Source organism: Chrysemys picta, chromosome 11, assembly GCF_011386835.1.
Source record: "Chrysemys picta bellii isolate R12L10 chromosome 11, ASM1138683v2, whole genome shotgun sequence".
NCBI classification, from domain to species: Eukaryota; Metazoa; Chordata; order Testudines; family Emydidae; genus Chrysemys; species Chrysemys picta.
In genome coordinates, this window is record NC_088801.1 from 31,663,783 (window position 1) to 31,688,630 (window position 24,848).

Consider the following 24,848-nt stretch of genomic DNA (forward strand, 5'->3'; position numbering starts at 1 on the left):
TCCAGCCTGAATTTCAAAAAGTATGGATCATTTGGGCTAGAGCTTTCAAAGATAAAAAGGAAAAGTTTTTAATTGTCAAAGATGAAAAAAGATGTTTCCAGTAAAGGTCATGCTCTCAACAAAGAGACCTTTCCTATCCTAAATCCTTTTTCTGAAAAAGAAGATTCAGTACTCTCTGTGCCTCTGTGAAGTGGCCTTACCTAGCTCATGCTTTTTATAATATATACATATATAAAATAATAGTGGATTTGTGAAATTTATTTTCCAGTATTGCCTAGAGATCCAGCCAACATCAGCGCTCCATTGTGTTAGGTACTATGCAACACACAGTAAGAGATGTTCACTGCCTTGAAGAGTCTATAGTCTAAAAACAGACAAAACTGACAGTGTGAATTAATAACTATTTCTCCATACCTTTCCCAATTATTCGTGTTAGAATTTTACATACAAGGGGGAGAAAAGTGTGATCATTAATATAATTAGGTTCAAACCAAACCCTTTGCTTGTGAAAATCCTAGAACTTTGGGGATGTTCCAGTACTTAGGCCCATCTAGTGCCAGATACTCCTATGCTTTGACATTTTATGGCTAGATCTATTGTTGATCTCTAATTGTAAACATTTCACTAACACTGACTATTGCAGATCAGTTTTGCTAAAGTATGGAAAATCATTACCAGTAATAAGAGCTTCAGCTCCTCTAAACATCAGAGATATGATATTTGAACAAAGGAGCTGGGATGTGATCCTATTCCATAGTTACAATAAGGAGAATTTTGGCTGGTGATGTAGGCATGGTATCATGTAGACATCATCCAAAGTTGTCCAAGGCTTCCTTCAAGAAAACCAGAGCAAAGACTCAATCTCAGGGCTTGATTACACTTGCAAGTTACAGCGCATTAAAGGAGCCCGGGGCGCATTAGTTCACTACCCGTCCACACTGGCAAGGCAGGTAGAGCGCTCTGACTCCAGGGCTAGGACGCTCCTGGTACTCCACCTTGGCGAGTAGAATAACGTTTGATGCACCCCCACTGGAGCGCCCCACCATCAGTGTGAACGAGGTGTTGCATTACTGCGCTCTGATCAGCCTCCGGAAGCTTCCCATAACCCCCTTAAGTCAAGTGGCCACTCTTGTCATTCTTTTGGATATGCCCTTTGAAAGCTCCATTTGACAGCTTTCATGCTTATCTGCTCCGAGACAAAGCAACCATTACTGTGGAATGCTGTGTGTGAGAGAGAGGGGTGGGGGAGGTAGGTCTGCTGCTGTCTGAACTTACAAGACAGCATGCTGACATGCTCTCAGCCCCCAAAAACCCACTCTCCCCCCCTCCCCCACATACACACAACACACTCCCTGTCACACTCCACCCCCACTCCCATTTGAAAAGCACGTTGCAGCCACTTGCATGCTAGGATAGCTACCACAATGCACTGCTCTCTGTGGCCATTGCAAGAGCTGCTAATGTGGCCACGCCAGTGCGCTGTCAGCTGTCAGAGTGGACAGACTACAGCACTTTCCCTACTGCGCTCTATGAAGGCTGTTTTAACTCAAAGCGCTCTACATCTGCAAGTGTAGCCATGCCCTCAGTCTTGAGAGCAAAGAACATGTTGACTAATGCCCTCATGATTCTCCTCAGTTCAAATCAGTTTAAAGCTCTGCTGCAGAGGCAGAAGAGTGTACTTGAACATGATGTAAATATGTAGGGAATCTTGTGCTCATATTATAATATGTTCTGTCTAGTAAAATGTGTCTTGTCCTTGAGAACCAAAACAAGCCACTGTCCCCTGAGACCGAAACTACTTCACATCTTAGATTAACTCTTTTCTCAATCTGAAAAAAGTTTAAAAGCTATATTACTGTAGTTTAGACGACATGCTGATGATAATCTGTGACTAGAGCAGGGGTAGGCAACCTTTCAGAAGTGGTGTGCCGAGTCTTCATTTATTCCCTCTAATTTAAGGTTTCGCGTGCCGGTAATACATTTTAACATTTTTAGAATGTGTCTTTCTATAAGTCTATATTATAGAACTAAACTATTGTATGTAAAGTAAACAAGGTTTTCAAAGTGTTTAAGAAGCGTCATTTAAAATTTAATTAAAATGCTGATCTTACGCCACCAGCCTGCTCAGCTCCCTGCCAGCCTGGGGTTCTGTTCACCTAGACTGGCAGCGGGCTGAGTAGGGCCTGCGGCTGGGACCCCAGACCTGGAGGTGGGTGTTTCAGGGGTCAGGGCAGAGGGCTGGGGAAGGGGGTGCAGGGCAGAAGGCTGGTGTGTGTGTGTGTGTGGGGGGGGGGGATGAGGGCAGAGGGCTGGGGGTTTGTGGGGGTGCAGGGCAGAAGGCTGGATGTGTGTGGGGGGGTTCAGGGCAGAAGGCTGGGTCTGTGTTGGCGTGGGGGGGGTTCAGGGCAGAGGGCTGGGGTGCTCGGCTCGTGAGGGTGCTCCCAGCCCCTTGCCCTGAGCGGCTCAGGGCAGGGGGCTGGAAGGGATATGCCCTGTTCCACCCCCTTCCCCCAGGCTCCATCCCTACCTCTCTCTGCCTCCCCTACGGAGCTGTGTGCACGCTGCCGCTCTTCCCCCTCCCCCTCGCTAGGGCCATCAGCTGATTGGCCAGGGACGGAGAGGAGGTGGGGCAGGAAAGCACCACTGGGGGAAGAAGCGGGGGAGGGGGGAAGCTTGGCTCCCGCAGAACCAAGCTTCTGCCTCCTGCCCCCGCAGGGGAGAGCGGTGGGCGGAGGGGCTGAGGGCCGGGACCGCGTCAGGGGAGCTGCGTGCCACTCAGAATCGGCTCGCGTGCCGTGTTTGGCACGCGTGCCATAGGTTGCCGACCCCTGTTCTAGAGTATTTGATTACAACTGACTTCTGCGTTAGATTATATTATGCTGAGAAACTGATTTTATCTAAAGGATAAAAATATTCTACATCAGAGTTGCGCTTATTTAATAAAGTACAGTTTCCTCAATCATTTGCAAAATTTTGTTTTAAAGGGGTGTTTTAAAGTATCTACTAACATCCAGTGGGAAAGGTGCTAAAGAGTTTCAAGCCATGAAAACCACTGAATGACACATTTGTGTGAACTGTAAACATTGCTTTTCATTGTGATGGGTTGATTTTCACAGAAATAATCAGAAGCCTGAACCATGACTCCTCACTTTAAGGAGTATTGTACTCTTTTTCTGCAGCAGTCAGCTACCTACAGTGATACTGTAACATTCAGCTGATCAGCTTGCTCAGATAGAGCTTTCACAGATTTTCAGGTTTTGTTCTGGAAGTTTTTCTTGTCTTATGGCAGGGGCCTAAAGTTCTGCCTTACCTGCTGAACTCCAGTCATATACAAATGCCAAGAGGACTCTTGCCAAGAGGCAGGGACTCAAATTAGTGGTTTATTTATTATGTCAAAAATGGATGTTTGGATTTCTGTGTATCCTCTTTCCACCCTCTGCTGTAGTAACACTGTTTCCCTGTTGTTTTTTTCTTGTGCCATGATTCCGTTGGGCTCATCTTTCACACAATATGATTCAGGATAACTTTTCTAAAATTGATCATACCTTGGGGAGTGCCATTCCGCGAAATAAGTTAGCTTAATTTTTTTGTCTTAACTAAAAGAAACTGTGTTTCTACAGTGTCATCCATAAAAATGTGGTAACCTGACTTTCTTTTTTTAGGTTGTTGCTTACCACTATTGCCAAGCTGACAACACATATACATGTCTTGTCCCAGAATTTGTGCACAGTATTGCAGCTTTACTTTGCCGGTCACATCAGTTAACAGCATATAGAGATCTTCTGATAAAAGAGCCTCATCTACAAAGTATGCTTAGCCTTAGGTCCTGTGTCCAAGATCCAGTAGCAGCTTTTAGAAGAGGAGTGTTGGAACCACTTGCAAACCTCAGGAAAGGTATGCCAAGTAGCAGGTTACTCAGGAACTGTCTCTAAACTTTGTAAATGACCAAAAAACCCTAAAGTAATCTGATATATGTATTTAATGGTCTGAGGGAGATGATTAAATGTATAGGAATGACTTCACTAGTGAGAATGTTTTTCTTTAATCTCTTTCATTTATAATCATTTTTGATGTTACTGGTAAGAATAGCAGACAATTTTCAGACAGAAGTATTTTAGTTTTAAAATAACGTCCTTCGATATCCAATATTAAAAGTAATGTTTTCCTGACTCTCTTTAAAATGTCAGTGAAAACATGGTCACACTTATTGTTAAGGATGCATTTATAAATTATAGGCAGGACTCCTGTCACCCATTAAGGTTGCCCACCACTTCCCATTGTAAGACCTAGTTTTCAGCTGTGTATAACTTTGCCCTACTTTAACAGTCTGGGCTGAAATTTTCAATGCTGGGTGTCTGCCTCAGGTTGAATTTGGAAAACATCAGCTTAAAGCAATTTGGTGTTTCTGAATACAAGGCTGAAAGAAAATAATATGTTTTGCCCATGTTACAAAATTCTAGTATCCTTTCTTTGAAAAGCTCTAGCACTCCCATGCTGTGGAGCAGGAACTTGAAATTTTGCAGGGGAGTGGCATATGTGTGAGGGAGCTGTCTTTTGCTGTTCTCATGAAAATCCACTCGAATTTGGCAAATTGTAAGTCTTTGAAAAATCACAGTTCATGCATGCTCAGTAGAAACTTCTTATATTTTAGCAGCTAAATTCCCCAAGATTCCATCTGCACTGGTCTACTCCGGCCCAAGGCTGAGCAGGACTCTCCCTGTAATTGCTGCACAGGACTGCTACGTGCCAAGCCAGGGCTGGGTCTGAGCACCTGAGCTGAGAGCAGGAAGCCTGTCTCCCCCATGCTCTCGATGACCCTCCTGCTGGGCCCAGGCACCATGCAGGAGGAAGCTGCCCAATTCAAATATAAAGGAGGCAAAAGCCAGACCTCCAGGGGGATGTGGGGAGAGTAGATTGGGACAAGGAACCTGGGTGTGGTGGGGACTGGAGGCTACTGGGGGCAGGGGAAGAGGAAAAAGGAAAGTGGGACTAGGAGTTGGGATGTGGGGGGAGCGAGCGATGGTGGCTGAGATTGGATGAGGAGCCAGAAGAGAGATTGTAATTGAGAAACAGTGGATTATTGGGAGGGAAAAGGTAAGATAAGAGAAAAGACAGATATGATGAGCCAGGTTGTGGGGGAAGAACTGAGTTTGTAAAGGTTTAATAAATTATTAATAAAAGTTCTAGTAAATGGTTATTTGTTAGAATCAAAGGGTCAATAAGTGCTTGTAATTACATATGGAACCTTCTATTGATGTAATTATAACGATCTATAACACCTACTATTCATGTCTTTAACATGCTTGTAACATGTATTCTTCTTCGAGTGCTTGCTCATATCGATTCCAATTAGGTGTGCGCGCGCTGCGTGCACGATCGTCGGAGAAATTTTCTACCCTAGCAACACCCGGTGGGTCGGCTGTGGAGCCCCCTGGAGTGGTGCCTTCATGGCGCTGGATATATACCCCAGCCGACCCAGCGCCCCCTCACTTCCTTCTTACCGCCCCTGACGGTCGTTGGAACTGTGGAGCGCAGCATAGCTGTTCTCCACTCTCTCTAGCTTATCCTGTAATTCTTATAGATAGTTGTAGTTATAGTTGTAGTATTCTTAGATTGTTGTTAATAGTTCATTATTTAAATAGTTGTAAATAGTTAGCAGGGGTTAAGGGGGATATTTCTCCCCCCTTTTCCCCCGGCGCATAACCGGGCTCATGCCCAAGGCTCCTGGCTTTAAGCCGTGCGCGTCCTGTGCTAAGCCTATGCCAACGGGGGATCCGCACGACTCGTGTCTGAAGTGTTTAGGAGAGTCCCACCAGACAGATAAGTGCAAAATCTGTAAGGCTTTCAGACCCAGGACTAAAAAGGAGTGGGACTTTAGACGCAAGCAGCTCCTCATGGAGGTGGCACTTAGCCCCAACCCTCCCTCGGCACGCCAAGTTCCGGCACCGAGCGCCTCGGTGCACAGCGCCCCGGCGGCACCTACCGGTACTACACCGCGAGCAGACGCGGATAAGGCCTCACGGCACCGTCCTCCCTCGGCACCGCGTCCGCCTCAAGCGCCTCGGCGCCGTTCCTTGTCTCCGGGACATAAGAGACCCCACAAGACACAGGAGGCCGCTGTCCTACAGGCACCGTCTCCCCCGGTACCGGTGGTAGAGCCGTGTCCGCCTCTAGAGCGCCAGAAGACGCAAATATCTTCTACACCGTTGGCTCCGGCACCGGGGGTAGGGCCGTTGAGTCCGGTGCGGACTGGTGGTGGAGCCCTGTCTTCCGTCTACTCCGGAGACCTTTGCGACGGTGAAAGACCTCATCGCTCTCACGGAGCCGGCACCATCTCAACCCGCGGCACCGCCCGCTCTTCGGACCGTGCAATCCCGAGGCAAGCCTGCCCTGGTACGCCCGCTGTCTCCGAGCGTGGACTTGCGGCACCGCTCCAGGTCTCTGAGCAGGTCCCGACGCCGCTCACAGTCCCAGCGCCGACTTTCACCCTGGCATCGGTTGTACTCGCGGCCTGGGTCTTCTTCACGGCTCCGCTCGACGCCTCGGCGCCGTCGGGACCATCGGTACCGGTCGGAATCTAGACATAGTTCTCGGCACCGGTACGAGCGCCGCTACCGGCACCACGTCTACAGGCGGTCGTCTTCATCTCAGTCCAGATCCGGATCTCGGCACTGACATGGCCAGCGGCACCGATCTCGATCATGGTACCACTCACCGGCACCGCGCAGAGACCGCTCACCTACGGACCGGCACCGGACCAAGCCGATGCAGCCGTGTTCGGCACCGCCCTGGCCCTCCAGATCAGCGTCTCGCTCATCCAACGGGGCTTCACGATCAGCATACCCTCCCCAGGGTCAGGCTGCCACTGACTAGGGTCACTGGCAGGAGGGGGCAGAGGACCCTGTGCAGGACCCTATGCATTGGTCTTTCTGGACCCCGTGGGCGTATCACCAGGCGCAAGGGGCTCCACCATCGGCCTCTCGCTTGGCACAATCCGAGCCCACAGTCCCGGAGGCCACCATCTCCCATCCTCCCCCAGGGGGCATGGAGGCTCCTGTGCCTACACCGCCTCAGGTCCTAGACCCCGGGGCAGGAGATCCTCCACTTCAGGGACCCTTAGAACCGGACCCTCATTTGGACCCCTTGCCCCCGGAGGCATCCTCCTCATCTTCCCCGGATGAGGCGGCGGCAGGCACAACAGCCTCAGGCCCGCCCCCAATAGATCTTCGTGCCCACCAAGACCTGTTACGTAGGGTGGCACGTAACATGAATCTCCAGGCGGAGGAGATAGTAGAGGTGCAGGACCCGGTGGTGAGCATCCTGTCGGCTGATGCCCCATCCCAGGTGACATTGCCACTGATTCGTACGATTCAGGCTAATGCCACTACCATATGGCAAACCTCTGCCTCCATTCCACCCACGGCCAGAGAGGTAGAGAGAAAGTACTTCGTCCCCTTCAAGGACCATGAATACTTATACACGCACCCTCCACCATGTTCACTAGGCATGTCCTCGGTGAACGCAAGAGAGCGTCATGGCCAGCAGGCGGCAGCGCCCAAGGATGCTAAATGCTTCGATTTGTTTGGGCGTAAGGTGTACTCGGCGGGGGGTCTGCAGCTCAGAGCCGCGAACCAACAGGCGCTCTTGAGCCGCTACAGTTACAACTCATGGAACTCCATGGGTAAATTCAAAGAGTCGGTGCCCCAGGACTCAAGGGAGGAGTTCGGGGCCTTAGTGGAGGAAGGTAAGAAGGTGGCTAGGACCTCCTTACAAGCCTCCCTGGACATAGCGGACTCGGCTGCCAGGACACTAGCATCTGGCATAGCCATGCGACGCGTCTCCTGGCTCCAGGTTTTGGGCTTACCGCTGGAACTGCAGCAGACCCTGCAGGATCTACCGTTCGAGGGCTAGGGGTTATTCTCGGACAAGACGGACTCTCGATTACAGAGCCTCAAGGATTCAAGAGCCATCATGCGCTCCCTGGGGTTGCATGTCCCAGGGCCCCAGCACAGACCCTTTAGGCCCCAGCCGCAAAGGTTCTACCCTCCCCTGCCTCGTCCGAGACAAGACTTTACCAGAAGGCGGGGACGCGGTGGTAGACGAAGGTCGACCGACCCTCAACCCAGTCAGAACCAGGGGCCGCCTAGGCCACCTTCAGGTCCTAGACAAAACTTTTGAAGGTGCGCTCGAGGACGGCGCCCCAGCCACTACCCAGGATCCATCTCCCTCCTTTTGGGATCGCCTCTCCCGTTTCCACTGTGCTTGGTCCCTTATAACCTCGGACTGCTGGGTCCTTCGCACGGTGGAGAGGGGATATGCTCTCCAGTTTTCTTCGTTTCCCCCCCTCCCACCTCCCCTCCCCATCCCTCTTCAGGGACCCTTCTCACGAGCATCTCCTTACACAGGAGGTTTTTGGCCTCCTCTCCATGGGGGCCATAGAGGAGGTTCCCCCAGAGCTAAGGGGCAGGGGGTTCTACTCTCGCTACTTCCTGATCCCCAAAGCAAAAGGGGGTCTATGTCCCATTTTAGACTTACGCGGACTCAACAAATTCATAGTAAAGTTGAAGTTCCGTATGGTTTCCTTGGGGACCATCATCCCTTCCCTGGATCCTGGAGACTGGTTCACCGCCCTCGACATGAAGGACGCGTATTTTCATATAGCAATTTACCCCCCACACAGGTGCTTCCTTCGATTTGTAGTAAACAAGGTGCACTACCTATTTGCCGTCCTTCCCTTCGGCTTGTCCGCGGCTCCGAGAGTGTTCACCAAATGTATGGCTGTCGTGGCAGCATACCTTCGTCGACAAAGGATACAGGTGTTCCCGTATCTAGACGACTGGCTGGTGCGCGGCCGCACCAGGGAGCAAGTTCAAGCTCACGTCCAGTTAATACTGCAAACATTCCACGAGTTAGGCATTCTACTCAACAAAGAAAAGTCCACTCTGGACCGAACCCAGAGAATAGAGTTTATCGGGGCACTCTTAGACTCCAGACTTGCCCGAGCTCTTCTACCAGACAATCGGTTTCACACCATCACAGGCATCATCCGAGGGCTCCAGATCTTCCCAATTACCACAATAAGGACGTGCCTCGGCCTGTTGGGTCACATGGCCTCTTGCACTTATGTAACCAGGCATGCCAGACTTCGACTTGGCCCACTTCAGGCCTGGGTATCGTCGGTGTACCGTCCTTATCAGGACAACCTGAACATGGTGGTCACGGTACCGAACTCGGTCCTGACCTCTCTCACATGGTGGCTGGATCACAAGGCGGTTGGCGCAGGAATGCCGTTTCACGCCCCACAACCCTCCCTGCACCTGGTCACAGACGCTTCATCTCTCGGTTGGGGCGCTCACCTTGGAGAACACCACACCCAGGGCCTGTGGACCGCATCCCAACTAGCTCTGCACATCAGCGTTCGAGAGCTGATGGCCGTGCGTCTAGCCTGTCAAGCATTTCTCGGTCTCCTGCACGGCCGTTGCGTGTCAGTCCTCACAGACAACACCACGGCCATGTTCTACATCAACAAGCAAGGAGGAGCCCGGTCGTCTCTCCTATGCCAAGAGGCCATTCGCCTGTGGGCGTTCTGCATTGCCCACTCGATACATCTCATGGCATCGTTCCTCCCTGGAGTCCAGAACACTGTAGCGGACCGTCTCAGCAGATCCTTCCAGACGCACGAATGGTCGATTCGCCCAGACATCATCTATTCCATCTTCCAGAGGTGGGGATTTCCCCAGGTCGACCTGTTCGCATCTCGAGCCAACAGGAAGTGCCACGTGTTCTGCTCCCTACAGGGGCGATCTCCGGGCTCCCTGTTGGACGCTTTCCTTCTGACGTGGAAAGACCAGCTATTCTACGCTTTTCCTCCATTCCCACTAGTCCACAGGGTACTGCTCAAGCTACGCAGAGACGGGGCACGTCTGATTCTAGTCGCTCCAGCTTGGCCAAGACAGCACTGGTACACCACGCTTCTGGAGCTATCGGTTCAAACTCCTATCGTGCTTCCCTTGTGCCCAGACCTGATCTCTCAGGACCACGGCCGACTCTGTCACCCCGACCTGCAATCGCTCCACCTCACAGCGTGGATGCTCCATGGCTAAATCGGACAGAGCTACAATGCTCACATCCCGTGCAACAGATTCTGCTGGGAAGTAGAACGCCCTCTACACAGACCACTTACTTAGCCAAGTGGAAACAGTTCTCCTGTTGGTGCGCGCAGCGGGCTACGTCCCCCTTGCAGGCGTCAATTCCCTTTATACTCGAATATCTCCTATCCCTGAAACAGCAGGGCTTGGCAATATCTTCAGTCAAGGTTCACCTGGCCGCTATATCGGCGTTCCACCCAGGAGAACTCGCTTCCTCGGTCTTCTCTAACCCGGTGGTTGTTAGATTCCTCAAGGGCTTAGACCGGACGTACCCACAGCAACGCCAACCCGTTCCGGCGTGGGATCTTAACCTGGTTCTCTCCAAGCTCACAGGGCCCCCGTTCGAGCCCTTGGCTACCTGCTCACTCCTGTACCTATCTTGGAAGACAGCCTTCCTGGTAGCCATCACTTCAGCAAGGTGTGTTTCTGAAATCAGGGCGCTTACATCTGAGCCTCCATACACAGTTTTCCATAAAGACAAGGTGCAGCTTCGCCCCCACCCTGCCTTTCTTCCCAAGGTAGTTTCACCTTTTCATGTGAACCAGGATATATTTCTCCCGGTCTTCCATCCTAAGCCGCACGCCACCCGTCAAGACCAGCGTATGCATTCCTTGGACGTACACAAGGCCCTGGCTTTCTATCTTGAGCGTACAAAGCCATTTAGGAAGATGACACAACTCTTCATGGCAGTGGCCAACCGGATGAAAGGCTTACCGGTCTCCTCACAACGTCTGTCCTCTTGGATCACGTCCTGCATTCGTGCTTGCTACGACCTGGCCGGTGCCCCGACGCCGCGCCTTACCGCCCACTCCATGAGGGCTCAAGCCTCCTCGACTGCCTTCCTGGCTCGAGTCCCGATCCAGGACATTTGTAGAGCTGCAGTTTGGTCATCAGTCCACTTCTTCGCCGCTCACTATGCACTGGTACAGCAGTCCAGAGACGATGCTGCATTCGGATCAGCAGTTTTGCACACAGCGATGTCTCGCTCCGACCCCACCGCCTAGGTAAGGCTTGGTAGTCACCTAATTGGAATCGATATGAGCAAGCACTCGAAGAAGAAAAAACGGTTACTCACCTTTGTAACTGTTCTTCGAGATGTGTTGCTCATATCCATTCCAAACCCGCCCCCTGTCCCTACTGTTGGAGTAGCCGGCAAGAAGGAACTGAGGGGGCGCTGGGTTGGCTGGGGTATATATCCAGCGCCATGAAGGCGCCACTCCAGGGGGCTCCACAGCCGACCCACCGGGTGTTGCTAGGGTAGAAAATTTCTCCGACGATCGTGCACGCGGCTCGCACACACCAAATTGGAATGGATATGAGCAACACATCTCGAAGAACAACAGTTACAAAGGTGAGTAACCGTTTTTTAATCATTTAATCTTTTCAGTATACCATTTACAAAATGGAGCTTTAATATAAACTGTGACTGAAAACACAGTTGGAAATGTGTAGATGTTCCCCTGCAGTATTTGTAACCCAGACATTGCAGCATAGTGCTAATCATAAGATCTAGAAAGTGAAACTGTGAACTATTTTAATTGACTAAAGAGTAAAGTGCCAAAAAGCAAACCAACTGCATAAATAATAAATTAAATTTTAAAAATTCAGTTTTAATCTAAAGTGAGATTAGTGATGGTGGTGATTTTTGGTTATATATTCTGACTTGCAAAATTTCTCCTGGTGTATATAAAGTTTTCTTTACTGCCAAGATTTTCAAAATTGTGCATAAAAATGAGTCTCCGTTTGTGGGAAAATGTGCAATCTCCTGTTGTTTTTTACTTTTATTATTCAGAGCAGAGAATTCCAGAGGAAGAATACATCATTTTGATAGATGGTTTAAATGAGGCTGAATTCCATAAACCTGATTATGGTGACACACTTTCTTCATTTATCACAAACATTATCTCTAAATTTCCTTCCTGGTTGAAGCTGATTGTGACTGTAAGAACTAACTTTCAGGTAAAAATCATATTTTTAGTTTAACTTGTTTTTTTCTTAAAAGTGACCTTTTACACTGCTACAATGATATTACCTTGAAAGAATGCTCTTTTAGGTGAATTCAAAGACCTAAATAAAAAATGTGCCATATATTCTTTCTTTATGGTGGATAAATAGGGTTGTTTTTCTCCCTTGTTTTCTGGAGTATGCCAGTGAGATAAGTGACAAAACATGAGCTACAGTTTTCTTAGACCATGACAATGGGATATTGAATCAATAGAAGTTAGGAGTTCTCAACAACTTATAGAATGTGAGGTGGTTAGTTCCCAACTAAAGGTTGATTTATTTGGGATTTCTCCTGAAAGAATTTAGAAAAAGTCTTTCTCTAATACATAGTCAATGAAACAACTATCTGGATTCTGGGAGGCATGGGGCTACAGTAGTTTCATAATGTCAATGCCCCTAGACTGAAAGTTCAGATTATTTATCCATTTATCTGTTTTTAATTACATAGGAAATGCATTATATTATAATGGTGCTCATTTATACTAAAGGTGTTTGAAAAGTTTGCTAGACCATGCAAATATATATCGCTCTGCCTGAAAAGCAGTTGTATATCTATCATCTGAATTACTGTTTTTTTATACACCATAAATGTGTGTTCAGGTAAAACCACTGTACCTAGATCACCCGTTCTGTAACTGTCAGTTCTCCCTAACTAAATAGTCATGCGTGCTCAGTCAGTACTTGGATGGGAGACCTCCGAGGAACACCTGCTGCAGGAAGTGGTGGTGATGGTCCTCTTCTCTCTGAGTCATTACTGAACTATTTGTAAGCAAAGGGATGTAAAACAGTTTCCTGGCCAAATTTCAGTTCTGGTAACTTTGCATTCTGCTGCCCTAAATTTGAAATGACCACTATATATCCTTCATCTACCCCAGGGGTCGGCAACCTTTCAGAAGTAGTGTGCCGAATCTTCATTTAATCACTCTAATTTAGGGTTCCCCGTGCCAGTAATACATTTTAACGTTTTTAGAGGGTCTCGTTCTATAAGTCTATAATATATAACTAAACTATTGTTGTATGTAAAGTAAATAAGGTTTTTAAAATGTTTAAGAAGCTTGATTTAAAATTAAATTAAAAGCAGAGCCCCCCGGACCGGTGGCCAGGACCCGGGCAGTGTGAGTGCCACTGAAAATCAGCTCGCGTGCCGCCTTCGGCACGCGTGCCATAGGTTGCCTACCCCTGATCTACCCTTTAGGGGTTCGTTAATAAAGTGTTCTGAAATTCGCAGAAGAAAGATGACTTAGTGTAAAAATATAAAATGTGTTACCCGTTTTCAGGTTACTATATTTACAAGAGCATAATAGAGCTAATAGATCTTTCTTATCTCTATCTAATGCCTCTCACAAAAGAAAAATATAGTGAAGCTAGACTGTGAATTTTCAATTCTGAAATGCTATAACGTGTGTGTGTGTGTGTTTTTTGTTTTGTTTTGTTACAGGAAAATACGAGTTCACTACCCTTTTTCAAAATATCCCTAGATGACTTCCCAGATAACAAAGAAATCCATGGTGACTTGAATTCATATATTCAGTACAGGATCAATAGCAGTCAGGAAATTATAAACAATATATCTTTAAATGGGAAAGCTGATGCAGCCATAATCGGGAAAGTGAGTAACCACCTGATCATGAAGAGCTTGGGATCTTACCTCTATTTGAAACTGACACTGGATCTTTTTCAGAAAGGTCACTTGGTGATAAAAAGTGCAAGCTACAAGGTAGTTCCTGTGTCTCTATCAGAACTTTATTTGCTACAGTGCAACATGAAGTTCATGACCAACTCTGCTTTTGAGAGAGCACTGCCAGTGTTAAATGTGGCACTAGCATCCCTTCATCCCATGACAGATGACCAGATTTTCCAAGCTATTAATGCTGGTCAAGTAAATGGTGAACAGGACTTGGAAGACTTCCAACAGAGGATGGAGGCGCTTTCGTGCTTTCTGATAAAAAGGCGTGACAAAACACGTATGTTCTGCCATCCTTCCTTCAGGGAATGGCTTGTTTGGAGAGCGGATGGTGAAAATACAAACTTCTTATGTGAGCCAAGGTAAATTAAGGCTGCAATAAGCTGTAATATGTACAGATAGCTGCTGTTACAGATTTTAATTATCACTTTTGATCACTGATGGGAGGAGAGAGTAATGTTAAACAGATGCATCTTATTCAAAGGAAAAGCTATTTAGAGTGTCCTTTTGACTTCACCCCTTCCATCTCCAGTCAGTGGGGATTCTGATCTGGTGCTTGGGACCTGAACACTTTTTATGAGGCGACTCTTTAGATTTCCCATGACCCTGTTCAATTCAGATTTATTCTTTTAGAAGTGAATTCCCTTTACTTAGAGACAGAGCTCTGTTGTCCCCTCTCCTAATGTCAAAACTTATTAACTCAGGACAAGTATTAAAAAGTTTTCTCTCTTGTAACATTTGAAAATTTTAGTATTTAAATTGACACATGGAGATATTTGAAAAGTTTAACTAGGTGAAACAAAAAACATTGAAGTTTGCATGACATAAATGTATGAATGTATTGTGTGATGTATCTAAATCTTTACTAAGTAAGTGTGTGCTGCTCTCTCATTTCCTTCCTTTTGCTAGGAATGGGCATGCTCTACTGGCATTCATGTTTTCTCGGCAAGAGGGAAAATTAAACCGTCAGCAAACGATGGAACTTGGTCATCACATTCTTAAAGCACACATTTTCAAGGTAAAATCCACATATTTTAAAAACACAGTGGTATGATATCAGTATAAATGCACAATTGTCTGAGATGATTCCAGATTGGTTGCTTTAATAGTTACAAACCACCTCTATAAACACCTAATATTCTTACAAATATTTCTTACAAATTATGCCTCATCCATATAAAGAAATGTAAATTCTCTCTGCAATCCTATTTCTAAAAGTATCTCTTTATTTTATCATTTCTCCTAGGGTCTCAGTAAAAAAACTGGAATTTCTTCCAGTCACCTTCAATCCCTGTGGATTGGATATAGCACAGATGGATTGTCAGCTGCCCTTGCTTCTCTGAGAAACCTCTATACGCCTAACGTGAAGGTAAGAAAATAAGAATTATGTACTGAGGACGCCACCTGAATCACAAATGGATCTGACCTTGCACTGATGAAATCAATGGGAGTTTTCCCATTGGCTTCAGTGAGGACAGGATTAGACCTAATGTGAAAATATCATACATAATTAAAATACCAGTGATAACTAGATGTCATCCAGAGATGGTCTGTGAATAATATTTAAGTGCTATAAAGTCAGCAAAGGGGGAAGTAAAGGTTTGCTTTTCTAGGGCCAACTTATAAATTGCAATGAATACCTTAAGATTTTTTTTGCCCAGAGAGTCAGTGTACTTTTAAAATAGACACTGAGAATCTGGAGGACATTACTCAACAAATCATAAACATTTTTATGAGATTAAATTTCAGACCAAATTTATGGGAAGGTAAATTTGTTGCCCTGAAGCTGAATGAATGCTATCTGTGTTGTGCCCTTCTTTAGCTTTTGTGTTTTATTGTGGAATTTGACTTCTGTGACTATCAGAAACAGTCTGTTCTTCACTCTGTTGCATTTTATCTCATTTTGGATTATTCCTAAATCTTAATCCAAATGGGTATTTAATACATGAATCAATTTAAACAAAATCAAAACAAATCTCTACCCCAAGCAGAGATTCTACTCCAGAATAGAAATGCCAGAGACTCCATGAAGTCTACTAGGAATTTTGCTGTTGCGATCAATTGTACAAAGAAGGCATTTGGATTAGTATGGTGATGGGCAGCAGTTTAAAACCCTGATGTAGAGAGAGAGAGACAGACAGTAGAAAACCTGCTGAGCTTAAACATTAAACTGAGAAGATCTGAATTTCAACAGATTGCATGGATGCATAGTCAAGTTTGAGGACTCCTGAGTTCCACACCCGTTTCTATTTTTTACTTTGGGACAGGTCACTTAATGCCTCAGTTTGCCCGTTTGTAAAATGGGTGTGGTGCTTAGTTGTTTGTAAAGTAATTTGAGATGCTATGTTAAAAGTTAAGTATTATTTTATCACAAATGATTCTCTGTGGGAGGAATTGAAAATAAAACCCACCCATCTAACAGGTGTTGCGGGGTGGTCCAATATATATTGGGTTCTCAGTTGTTATATAAATAACTTAAATTTAATCTCATTTGTCTTGACCCTTCTGAAACCTTTGCTGAAACAGCTAATGTGGGATCATTTTAAAGACTGTGTGGTTTTTTATAGGTATTGTAAAATATCTGTTTTTGCAGAAATCTGTGTAACTTATTTGTGGCACCATGCTGTCTTAACGGTATTGGTTTGCTTTATACATCCACTGTCTTTTAAAACAGAACTTGCAAAAATTATGCATGTAATTAAAAGAATTTTCAGAATCATAATGGTGAATGAATACCTACAATTCTTCTGGATAGTTTGTTAAGGGGTATTTCTGTGAAAAGCCACTTTAATTCATACAAAAATCCTTCAGTGATGGATTTTAATTTCAGCAGAGAGCTGCTAATGTCATAGATTCATAGTGCCAATGTTTAATTACAGCCTAAAAAAAGTGTCCTTTTAAAGGAAAATATTTTTAATATATAATTTAAAGCAAGTCTTAAATTTACTGGAGGAAATCCATATATTAGAAAATGAGTTCAAAATATGCCCTTGCCAGTAAGGTTAAGTATAATTCTTTTGACTATAATTTCACAACCCTGCAATGTGGAGATTTTATGTGGTAAATGCACAAAACCTTGTTTTTTAAAAATCTGACACAAATGTGCAGGAAGTTCAGTTACGGATTCTTCTTCTGTTTAAAATCTTACTATTGATTGTGTCTTGGAGACTGATCCAGTTCTCATTAAAGTCAGTGGAGTCTTTCCCTCAATTTTGACTGCTCACATTTTATGTCTGAGTGAGCGCTATATTGACAAGTTATCAGGAGCCCAAGGACCACACCCAGTTAGTAATTTAGAGCAGAATTTAGTGTCCTCATTTTAAATATGCTGAAGTGTAGTACCAAAGATTAGTTTCTAGCATGTGATAACCTATTTTAAACTATACAATCCAGCATGCAGAAGGAGTTGTGTCCTCTCCTGAGGTTCAGTATACTCCTCCCTCTTCCTCCTATGAATGCTAATGCAGGGGAGTGTGACATGGCCACAGTAGACTGTGCCCCAAGGGGTGCAGAGAAAGACCAGGCAAACATAAGGGAGAAGGAAACTCCTTATATCATTGCTCTCACTGTGCACATATTAAGAGCCGTCTACAATCTGGCTGTTGATTAAAACAGAAAAAAATTGCTAGCCATTTAGCTGTCATTTACCCACATAGTCAGACCTTGGCAGTGGCTTAATTGTAATATTAAAAAGAAGCAACCCCTGATTTGAGGTCACGTATGCCTGTTTCAAATATTTTCAAATATGCCTATAAAACCCTAAAATACAAATGAATAGGAGGAACAATGAGGCATTGAACTCAGTGATGTCAACTAGAGCTAATAATAGGTTTCATAGTGGACCATTTTAGGGACCTATCCTACAAAAACGTATGCATGTGAGTAACTGTATTTGCAGGACTAAGCCTTTCGATTGCCCTTCTTTTGTGTGTTATCTGGATTTTCATAATTTTAGAACATTTCTTTGATGACTGTGTTTTAGCGTTAGAGAAGAATTTAACTGTAATTTTAAGCCCAAATTCAACCTACCCTAAAATTATTATATTCTGCTGGAAGATGTCATTAATAGCAATTTAAAAACAGGTAGGGTGGAGGGGGGCGAAATCCTTCCATTTCCAAGACAGTAGAATCATAGAATGTCAGGGTTGGAAGGGATCTCGGGAGGTCATCGAGTCCAACCCCCTGCTCAAAGCAGGACCAATCCCCAGACAGATTTTTGCCCCAGATCCCTAAATGGCCCCCTCAAGGATTGAACTCACAACCCTAGTTTAGCAGGCCAATGCTCAAACCACTGAGCTATCCCTTCCTCCCTCCCTCCCAGTAACTTAATCTAGTCAATGTTTTTGTGGACCTGAAACACATTTTCTGTTCTTGAACTTTCCTGCTGATTCTTCCGCAGATTTAGTTGGGGTTGGTCCTGCTTTGAGCAGGGGGTTGGACTACAAGACCCCATCCTGGGGTCTCTTCCAACCCTAATCTTCTATGATTCTATGAAACTAACGCTGGGCCCAGTCTTGTACTCATATTGGTGATGTGGTAAAGCAAGTAAGGGAACAAGGCTATGCACACAGAAAACATGCTAATTTCAGTCACCATTAGAGATCAAGGAACACAATCTGTATTTTGCTAAATGGAAAAAGTCATGATCTGCAGGGAAATTGTTGTTGTTTTCTGAGAGGGAACAACAAACATACCATGGGGAACTTTAAAGGTGAAAGAGGTAAAACTGGGGAAAATGGGAAGTGTAGGGTCCATTATTGGAATTGCCAATGTGGGGAGGGGAGAAGGTTGCAATTTTGGCCAACTGCTAAGTGTTTTCAAAGGGTTGCAAGCAAATTATAGAGCTCCAGTGTAACAATATATGTTGTGCCATGGTAACAGATGAAAACATAGTGGTGAAGAGGTTATAAAGATTTTAAACTTCATAATATTGTGGATTTATAGCTTGAATTTAGAGCTAGTAAACGAAAGCTATAACTGCTAGCCAATGGCTTTAAAACTTTTTTTACTTAACATTAGTATCAATATGTAATAAATTCAGTTTCCATTTATAATTTTAATACCAAAATCAAAATAGAAAATGAGATACCTCTGCAGCCTCTCTAACTAAGGTGATGATATGCTGTGATAAATGTGGAGGAAAAAATAGCTTGTTTAAATTCTCCTTCAGGTGAGTCGTCTGCTGATCTTGGGGGGAGCAAATGTGAATTACAGGACTGAAGTTCTAAATAACGCTCCAATACTGTGTGTTGAGTCTCACCTTGGACATGAAGAAATGGTCACTCTTCTGGTGGAATTTGGAGCTGCTCTTGATGGGACATCTGAAAATGGAATGACCCCACTTAGCTATGCAGCTGCTGCAGGTCACATGAACTTGGTTTCACTGCTCTGCAAAAAGGGTGCAAGGGTAAGCTATAACACCAAAGGATGATTTTAACTACAGTACTTATGGCTAAGAAAATATTGTATAGGCATGTTTTAGAGCAGTATTATTTATTAGCAATGTATATAGAGCAATGTGTACATACCATTTTTGGGTGGGGGGAAAACATATACCAAAGGGGTATAAACTCTTACATAGATCCTTGCCCTGAAGAACTTACAATAGAAAGCCATAATTCTACAAAGATTTATGTATGTGCTTATCTTTACATTTGTGAGTAGTCCCATTGAATTTAGTGGAGCTATTTACATGTATAAACCTTGCCAGGATTGTGGCCGAAGAGCTGAAGCTGATTGGTGATGTCCTGGGGCAGTTGCAGATGTCCTGGGGCAGGCCCCAAGTTTGTGATGAGCAATCAGTGTCATGGCAGTGGGGGAGGGAAATAAGAGTGGAATTGCAATAAGGGGAGAGGAAACATGTTCATGGGCAAACATATTTGTTTATTTCCTACTTGAAATCATTTGAATCATCTCATTTCATAGTTGGTGGTTGTTGTTGTTTTTCCATTTAATTGTATTCCTTTCTCATGTTGGGGTAGATAGATCCCAACCCTTCCTAATTTTCCTTAATCCTCCCAATTTTTGTATGTAATTACAAAACTACAAATTCAGGCTTAAAACTATACTTTTGCAAGCACACACAATTTATACATATATCAATTACGCATGTGTGTGAGACTCACCACCACTCAGGTCCTACAAACAGAGCAGTTATCGCTGTGGCCTCAGGGAGCGTTCTTTTCCACTTCTGGCACATGCGCAGATTGCACAGTGAGAGTCTGATCAGAGGCAAGCTGCAGTGATTTTGAATGGGTTGAGGCATTGCTGGATTTACTGCCCAAGCCACAGGCTGTGTATTGCTCTCTAACTGCCCTGTGTGGACCCTGATGGTGAGCTTTAGGACCTAGAGCACGCCAGCAGGGTCTACACAGAGCAGATAAAGTGCAACATGTGGCTTGAGTGGTGACTCCAGCACCCCAAACCCCACTGACAGTTGCCGTGGCTTGCCTTCTGTGAGACCCTCACTGCGCAGGATCATACCGGGAAGGAGGCTCAGCCATGGGACTGGCTGAGGTAATTAAGGGCCTCCTTAGGTGGCATAGGAGGGTAGCTTTCCTAGGGCTGATTCTCCCCTTCTTCCTGTCCAGGAGTAGGAGCCGAGGCCCCCTCCCTTGTCTATAGACAGGGAGGGTGGGGGAGAGATGTCCCATTTTCTCTGAGGGGAGAGGAGTGGGGGAGGGAGAGTGAGAGGTCCCAGGTCGGGGGAAGAGAGATCTAAGCAACCTCCCTGATTCCTCACCAGTTGTTTTCATAAATGTCTGTAAAAGTCTCAGAGCAAGATTGTCGTCTCTGGCCAAGTGCAAATACAAAGCACTCAACTGGAAATTAGTGCGGGGGAGATCTCCAACCTCCTTTATTTTGGCTGAGGGATTTGAAGGAGAGGAGTTACAATTACTTGGTGTGCAGGAGGACAGAAATTGTTTCAGGCATACGTAGGGACCTGTATATGGGGGAGAGAAGACATGGAGTGGAAAAAGGAAGTAAATAGAGAATGCAAATATAAGTGGAACTAGTTGAATATAGGATATGAGAATGAGGGAACAAAGGCTGAGATGTAGCTATGTTGCAGAGCTCTGGCGAACATTGAAGGTGAGGAATGTTGATTGATTAATCAACATTTTCCTGAGATGTTTTTATATGGTGATTTATTAGGGTTTCATTTGTTTCTCCTGTGTCAAATTATGAGTAACAAAAGTGCAGAAGGAACAAAATCCTGTTGTGTTGTCCCCCCCCCCCCCCACACACACACAGATTAAACACTAAATATTTGGCAGAGAAATTGGCTAGTTAGTATTTGCCACATGTATAAAATGCTCATTAACAGATACTTATTCCTGTTACTTGCATTGTAAGCTCTTTGGGACAGGGACCAGCTCTTTGTTATGACTTTATATACTGCCTAACACAATGGGGCTCTGATGCATGACAGGGACTCCTAAGCACATAATACAAGGAATAATAATATGCACCCAGAATGCGGAGACTTAAAGGCCAGAAGGAGGGACTCTTGTGATCATCTAGTCTGACCCCCTGCTTAACACAAGCCATTGGACTTCCCTGAATTAATTCCTGCTTCAAATCCAATAGCGATGGTTGCACTGTAATAATGGAGAGGCCTCTAAATGGGGCCATGCATTATTTAGTTCCTAAGTTGCTTGCTGATGGCAGAGATGTTGCTCCACATGTCCTCTTCATTTGTCTCATGTTTTGGGACTATATATAATCACTTTCCATACCTAATGGAGCTGTATGAGAGACCAAAGGTAGAAAAAATAAATCAAATGCTTTCTATCCAAATTCTTGTTGCTGTTATAAAAAATATAACCCAATAGCAGATTTTAAAAAATCCCTGAAAAACCCACAATGCAATTGCTATGCCAGCTCTAGTTTTACTTCTCATATTGAAAAATAGAATAGCTCACAATCTAAGATGGAAATAGACAAAATAACTAGATACTGGAGAAGTCAAAATGTCGTGGAAAGTTCCTGTTCTTTGTTTGTACTGACCATCACTTTCAGCATGCAGATGAGTAATTAGACAGGCTTGATCTTTTAATGTTTTGGGGGAGGTGTTTTTAATTTAGCAGCCCTAGACTGACCCTCTTGGCTACTTTTTTACAAACTGATAATCGGTCTACCTGCCCAGATAGCACTCCTGCAGCATTAGCAAGGGGATGGGCAAGCTGGAGAATCATTGACTGCCTTGAGGGGTGCAGCATAGGGCCTCCTTCCAACCCCACCTGCTTTCTCCTCTCCAGTGGGGTCAGATGCAGTGTTCCTCACTTAAATTGTACCAATTCCTTTGTGGGGGGATGAGAGTGCTGTCCTCCTCTGTTCTTGTTAGGCTGATGTAGCCTCTTCAGGCAGTCGCTGCTGCCCCAGCTGGCACTACCCTCACTGTTGATGCAAGAGTCTGAGAGTAGTGATGGGTTTTCAGCATGCGAAAGGAATGGTCAGTCAGAAGCCTCTCTAAATGTAAAATATACTTAAAAAAAAAAAAAAAGTCCAAGGTTGGTCATTTATTCACCCTGACTTTAATGAAATCCATATCTATCATATAGGGCTACAGGGTGTAGAGCTTGAGGTGCAACAGAGATAGATTAGAGTACTCATGTTTCTGTGAGAGCAAAGACTAAGATTGTGTGCGGCCACTATACACAGGTAAAGGCAGTGACGATGCTTCTTGCACACTCCAGAGGGTCTAGGCATAATCAAGAGGGGTGTGTGTGTGTGTGTGTGTGTGTGTGTGTGCGCGCGTGCGTTTAAGTCCCATAGCAAGAAATGGAGGGAACCCACTAGGTCTTCTGGTAATCGTCTTTTTATTTAAAGTTATTCAGTAGGAAAGCTGTTTTTATGTTAGCTTCTCCTTGTGTTTCTTTAATTTTACATGAACAAGGGAATTGTCATAGAAAAGTAGGACTGGAAGAGACCTTGATTGGTCATCTAGTCCAGTCCCCGGCACTGAGGCAGGTCTAAGTATTATCTAGACTATCCATGACAGGTGTTTGTCTAACCTGTTCTTAAAAACCTACAGTGATGGAGATTCCACAACCTCCCTAGATAATTTGTTCCAGTACTTAACTACCCTGACAGGAAGTTTTTCCTAAGGTCTCACCTAAATCTCTCTTATAGTAATTTAAGCCCATTACTTCTTGTCCTGTCCTCAGTGGATAAGGAGAACAATTTATCACCCTTCTCCTAAGAATAACCCCTTATATACTTGAAGACTATCTTATCTCCCTTCAGTCTTCTTGTCTCCAGACTAAACAAACCCAGTTTTTTCAAACTTTCTTTGTAGATTGTGTTTCCTAGACCTTTACTCTTCAGTTTGTCTGCATCATTCCTGAGGTGTGGTGCCCAGAACTGTACACAGTACTCCAGATGAGACCTTGTCAGTGCTAAGTAGAGTGGAAGAACTACTTCTCATATCTTGCCTATAACATTCCTGCTAATGTTCCCTTCCTCTAAATTCCGGCTTTGCTTTGAACCATAATTCCAAAAATATCACTTATAAATTAAAAGAAAAAATATTTGCATAAAATGATTTTTTATGTAGTACATAGTGTTCTGAAAGTATAATGTGAGTCATCAAACTTCCCACAAGATTATTATCAATTGCTTTGAGCTGAGCTTTGTTGTTGTTAGATCTGTTATGAGAACTCTGAGATTACTTATAACATTCAAGTTTTTGTTCTTTCAAATAGGCTGACTACCTGGACAAAAAAGGCCAATGTGCTTTGGTCCATAGTGCATTAAGGGGACACTGCGATATCCTTGATTATTTGCTCAGCATTGACTGGACAGCTCCTTCCCATGAACAAATTTCACTGAAAAAATGTCATGCACTTCAGCAGGCATTGACAGCAGCTTCCAGTATGGGACACAGTCAGGTAGGTTAGTGGTTGGAATGTTTCAAAACTAATTTGAACTATCAAAATGGTTTAAAGCATGCTTTAAAATAATAAATACAAAAAGGAAAACTATTGCAGCTTCAAATGACTTTAATTGGATGTTATCTTAGGTCTTAACTGTATACAATATTCAGGGTTATTTAACCAAATAGTCCTTTGTGTCTTGTTTTTGTTGATATGTAATTGTCAAATTACTTTTTCTTCACTATTCTTAAAACTGCTATATAGAATTCCTAATTGTGGTTATCGTTAATCCATACAAATGAATCACTTCCTCCCTTAATCAAAAGCTTATTCTGCCTAGGATGGATTTTTAAAAATTTTATTTTAAAAACCAAGAAAATGCCATACAGAAAACTACAGTAAAAGAGCCTTAGATTGCTTCACCTTGCAACCTTAAACGTAGAAAGTATTAAAGTTAAGGTTGTATATGTAACCGTAACTCTGCACTCTTGTTGCATATGCACTGAGATATAGGGCTAGATCAGGGATGGGCAACTTGGAGTCACATCCAGCCCACCAGATCATTTTATTTGGGCAGTTCTGGGCAGGTGATCTACCTATGCCAAGGCCAGGAAGGGAGCAGGTTGTCATGGGAAGAGGGCCCCGCCTGCGCCTGGATGCATGCATCACATAATGCTGTGGCAAGAGCCAATGGGGTGGAGTGGGGAGACATGCCCAGCCCTGCAGGACAGGAGCTGCTGCTACGGGGTGAGTATGGGTTGGGCTTGCATGCCAACTCTTCCTTCCTCCACAGCCTCCTGGCCCTTGGGGGCAGGATCTGACCCCTTCTGCATCCCCCTCATTCCCAATAACCCATGAAACACACCTTAGCCCACCAAAGGGTTTTAGTGGATTCTGTGGCCCTTTGGTATGTTAAAGTTGTCCATTCCTGGGCTAGGTCCTCAAAACTCAGTTGAACCAGCTTTGTCTGATACCCCAGTATGGCTGAAAAGGTGGTTTTAGTCCACCTTTTACAGCTTCCTAATCCTGTGGCCAACTGGAGGCTGTTTCAGTTTGACATGACTTAAGCTTGGTCTACACTCACCCCCCAAATCGAACTAAGGTACGCAACTTCAGCTACGTGAATAACGTAGC

General features: G+C 44.8%; 1 protein-coding gene across 26 annotated transcripts in view; it reads left to right on the top strand.

The window, feature by feature from the left end:
- Positions 1-24,848, top strand: part of TANC1 (tetratricopeptide repeat, ankyrin repeat and coiled-coil containing 1) — a 197,688-nt gene that overhangs the window by 134,456 nt on the left and 38,384 nt on the right. For all 26 annotated transcript variants that reach the window (XR_010591280.1, XM_042860821.2, XM_042860827.2 and 23 more), the window contains 7 exons: positions 3,663-3,894; positions 11,941-12,107; positions 13,591-14,198; positions 14,746-14,854; positions 15,083-15,205; positions 19,007-19,243; positions 23,544-23,729. Coding sequence is in view for 25 of the 26 variants with exons in the window: in XM_042860821.2 (XP_042716755.1) it covers positions 3,663-3,894; positions 11,941-12,107; positions 13,591-14,198; positions 14,746-14,854; positions 15,083-15,205; positions 19,007-19,243; positions 23,544-23,729 (1,662 nt within the window). In the remaining variant the exon portion in view is untranslated. The remainder of the gene's footprint in view (positions 1-3,662; positions 3,895-11,940; positions 12,108-13,590; positions 14,199-14,745; positions 14,855-15,082; positions 15,206-19,006; positions 19,244-23,543; positions 23,730-24,848) is intronic.